We start from the raw sequence: 4,720 nt of genomic DNA on the forward strand, positions 1-4,720 counted from the left end.
AATTTGATACAGCACAGTATTGTGATATTTTCAGTGGCAATACTGTATTGATACACAGAAGCCAAGTATTGATCTTTTATTATATATTTGTTGTCAGTTTATCTGCTTGACAATCCCATTTTGCAATAAAATTGAAGTGATACGAACAAACTGAGAAATGTATGGTAAAAATTAGAAGTTGGAAAAAAGGTAATAAATTGCAATATTCTTTGCAGAATATTGCAATATGTTTAAAATCTCAATAATAACGTATTGTGGTATAAGTATCGTGATGATATTGTATCAGGAGGCGTCTGTAGACTCCCACCCCTACAACTGAAACCCATTTTCAGGCTTCTCAGTGTGTGAACTGAGTTTGAATGAGTGGTCTCACCACATAAAGTGACTAAGAATAAATAAATCCCTGCTCCATATTGTTGCCATGCGTCCTCACAACCACTATTAGGACACTTATAAGCGTGCATGAATAGCCTCTCTTTATCACAACAGAAACGTTATAGTTTCTCCACTAGTTTATTGATGCTATAAACTTAACTGCTTCTGACCTTGCAACATTTGAATGACGACTGTTACAAATCCACGTTGCTAAGACTGCATACTGGTCAATGTTCAGGAGTCAGCACAGGACCTGAAAGCCCATTGGTCAATGTGACTCTCGACTCACGGCCTCAATGCATGCTGATCCCAACAGTCCAGGGACTGCTTGCTATTAATCTGTGGGATATCTACAAGCAAGATATGATTGTACTCATAAGGGATAATGAAGTGTTTTTCCCTGCCATACTACGGGCATGTAACAGCACTCATGTACAGACATGGAAACAGAATGGGAAAAATAAGATCAGCGTGTCTCAGGTGGAGTTATAACAGGCATTGACCTTTCCTTGTGGAAGCGCCACAATTTGTCTGATAGTCTGGGCCTAAAGCCAATAGCACTGTCTGGCCAGTGCAGACAGACAAATTCCCTTCATGGCCGTCTGATTTATTTATAAGCACTGCTTTAATGCACCAACTAAGAGACATAGAGAGCAAAACTACATCCTTAAGTAGCATTGTGCTCTAATATATACAACTCAGTGACAGCTGTGGTACGCCTATTTATGTTTAACATATAAAAACGTGCAACAAGACATTTGGCCTTAATACCTATGCCTGGTTATCAAACACTGTTTATCAGAAATGTGGTCATATTGACTACTATTGCAAAAATTAGAATACTCATTCTGATAATAAATATTTTAACAGCAACTAGTTGCTAGTTATGGCTTCACAAATTGAAAGTGCTGGATCTGTATCATATCATAAATTTAATAATACTTTGTGGGGGTGTGTTTTGGGATGTTGGACAGTCAAAGTGAAATACTTTTGAGCTCCGATAACTGAATAACACTACAAAAGGTAATGTGACTTTGAGATTAATGTTGACCCTGACGTATAAAGAATTGCAAACAACATTGTTCAAAAAAGGTGAGACATACATTGTGTAGTTGACCAAAAGCAAAATGTTAGTAACCAGTCGCAGTTTGTTATAACACAACATCACAGTGCTCTGCATTTGCAACATTCAACATTCCTGTGGCTCAACATTTCACTTCCTGGTCCAAACAGGTAACAGACCAATCAGAGGAACTGCTTTTCAGGGTCGCAAAACAAGGCATTTGGGTTCAAAGATAGCACAGCATATAGCCTCAATCGTCGTGAATCTCATAACTGAACACATCTTGTTTTAGATCCGGGTCTTGTGGATGCTGAACAAACAGAAGGGGGGACCTGGCTGCCATGCACAGCCAGCATCCTCCAGTCTGCAGTGAGAGAAAGGGGGCGCTTGCCAGGGAGAGCAGACGCCAGCGTGTCCTCACATAACCTGAATCCCGGATCATGTTTGGCTCCTTTATTGAATTATCATCAGAAAAGGTGCGGAGTATCGAGCAGTGATACCAACACTAAACCTTACATGCGATACAACCCGTTTACAAAGAATGAACTGGTTTGTAGCTTATAATAATACATGACAGACAATTTAAGTGGCCTGCTTAGTTATCCTGTCACCTTGAGTCATCCACCATCTTCCTGAAAAGCCCAAACAGGGCCACACCAGCAGCACCACCTGCCTCTGTGAATACATGACTCCCCTTTATGCTAAGTTAAATGTTAGCTTTGTTACTTAGCCACGCAGACGTAATAAACAGTGAGTTAGCTATCTAGCTTGGCGGTAACAAACATAGAAACATAGAAACCTTACCTTTACCTTTCCTGAATTCGTTTTTTAACGACCTGGAGGTTTTCACTAAAGGTGCCCGAGACCTCGTAAATAGGATTAACGCCATGCGGAAGCTTTCTGTTTGAATTAGCGTTAGCTAGCTAACGTTAACGGTTACCTTTAACAGTTACAGTTAGCTACAGTAAGTCACAAGATAGGCAGCCGGTATGCTAGCCACTGGTTGTTCAAGATGTCAAAACGAAATAAACCGCTAATGTGGTACATAGGAACAGCAAAAAAAAAAACTTTTAACAAGCTACGACGCATGAATTATTGTACATCGGAAAATTTAGATCCATGTCATGCCCTTCCCTTCTACGTAGATGACAGCAAACCGAACCAGGCTCCCAAGTGACGTCAAACTGGTGTTGTGTTTGTTTTAAGCAGCTTGTGATGTATGATGAGGAATGATTTCCGGTATATTTATAAAATAAAAGCCTGTGAATCCGAGTTACAATTGGTCTGTAGGGCGTTGCAGGTGGTTGTTTGAGGTGTCAAGAAAACACGACCTTTCAATCTCCAAAATTTTATTTTAATCCAGTTAATGAATTGATTAGTACAGTTGAAATTGTGTTGATTCACAGTATTGACATATTTTGTGATGCTGGGAATTTTCAGAAGAAATATTTGGTTGCTTGAAACTTCCGAGTAATAAATAAAAGAAATACAAATAAAAATAGGTCACCAATGCCTGCCACACAATGACCAATAACTGCATTTTTTTTAAAAGTGTGTGTTATTCTTCCTAATTGTGACCTCCAGTTTGGAAATAATTATTTGCAATTCCCAGCATACCAGCGTTTTGTTAAAGTCTGCTTCCCCTTTTTTTAACCTGAACCCAACCTGACCTAACCCCAATAGTTGTCCTTAGGTTTGTTGAACCTCTACCTAAACTTAACCCCTAATCACAACCGTTATCTCTGCAAAGCCTAGTTGTTAGCTTCTCAAAACCCTCGCCCAAACGACATCTAAAGAGAAACACTGTTCAAAGTTGAAACAGACTTCAGCACAAGACCAGTTCCTATGACTACATGTCAAGAATTACACCATGCGTTCATTGAAGAAACCAACAGACAATTTTTCTAATTGCCTTGTGTAAATTGCTATTTAATCTATCCTTAAATTTAGAAAGCAATTGTATGTCCAATGCTTATTACTCATCAATTGTCATTCAGTGCAGTAATGTTGCATCAAGGATGTTGGCTAATAGCTCAGTAGGTAGAGCAGGCACCCATATAAAGAGGTTGAACTCTGACCTGCGGCCCTTTGCTGTATAGAATAGAATAGAATGCCTTTATTGTCATTATACACAAGTACACGGTACTTGTGCAACGAGATTAAAGCAATCCCTTTGCAGTGTTGACACAAAAAATATAAGAATATAACAGTATAAAAATAACAGTATAAAATATCAAAAATATAAGTCAAAGATATAAAGTGTAGTGACTGTCTAGTGTAGTGACAAAAAAATATAAGAATATAACAGTATAAAATATCAAAAATATAAAGTCAAAGATATAAAGTGTAGTGACTGTCAAGTATACATATATAAATCAGCTGAATAAGCATAGGTAAGTGTTAACACTCAATAAATAATATTGCACGTGATGGAATGAAATGATTAAGTACTAATGTTAAGTAAATAAATATTGCCCACAGTAATGGAAAGGTTAATGTATTAAATATTGCACTGTATGAAATGAAATGAAATTGCACAGATTTTCAGTATGTCAGTATGTCAGTCCCCCCTCTTTCACCTCTTTCAAAAATGCTTAAAATGCCCCAAAACAATACATTTAAAATAATAATAATAATAATCTTATAATAATACAATATGTTTTATTTTGAAAGGCAAACGTTTGCAGGAAGTGGGTTGTATTATTTCAGTAATATCGCCCCGTAGCATCCCCTGTTGGTACTGCAGCTTAGGCAAAGTTTTCAGTTTTTAGTTTCATATTTTTTCTTTGATCACCTTTGAGCAATTCAATTTTAAATCAACCATTGGAATTACATATTTTTTTGCTTGTCAGGGAAGAAAATGGATTTATTTCTGGTCATTATGTGTGTCAAATGCATATGCTGGTATGTAAATGTAGGCTAATTCTACCACCTCAGTAAGCGTTAGGCCTCTGATATAATTAGGGCCAGATCACCATAAATTCAGATGGCAGCATGTGACCCTGCAGCATCATATACCAGACCATAACTATCAGTTTTAGCTGTAAAACTTAGGATATGGATATGTCAACATACGCCTAATATGAAACTATTGGACTGACTTAAGACAGACTTACAGACTGTTAGGACTTCTTCTTAATGTAGGCTACTGTAGCGGTTGTGTCATATTTTGTATCCCCATCAACCCAACCCTCTCCTTTCCAAAAATATATATCGTATTGACCAATATTGCAAATATATATATATATATATATATATATATATATATATATATATATATAT

General features: G+C 37.1%; 1 protein-coding gene across 6 annotated transcripts in view; it reads right to left on the reverse strand.

Moving 5' to 3' along the window:
* letm1 (leucine zipper-EF-hand containing transmembrane protein 1) overlaps positions 1–2,632 on the reverse strand; it is a 31,130-nt gene extending 28,498 nt beyond the window's left edge. For 3 of the 6 annotated variants that reach the window (XM_032526520.1, XM_032526519.1, XM_032526518.1), the window contains exon 1: positions 2,243–2,630. In XM_032526520.1, the coding sequence (XP_032382411.1) occupies positions 2,243–2,327 (85 nt within the window). In that variant the 5' untranslated portion in view covers positions 2,328–2,630. Of the gene's footprint in view, positions 1–2,242 lie in introns of all 6 variants that reach the window. The other 3 variants (XR_004333590.1, XM_032526517.1, XM_032526521.1) reach the window with 2 other exon arrangements.
* Positions 2,633–4,720: the final 2,088 nt, after the last annotated feature.

Source organism: Etheostoma spectabile, chromosome 9 (genome assembly GCF_008692095.1).
Source record: "Etheostoma spectabile isolate EspeVRDwgs_2016 chromosome 9, UIUC_Espe_1.0, whole genome shotgun sequence".
Taxonomy (NCBI): domain Eukaryota; kingdom Metazoa; phylum Chordata; class Actinopteri; order Perciformes; family Percidae; genus Etheostoma; species Etheostoma spectabile.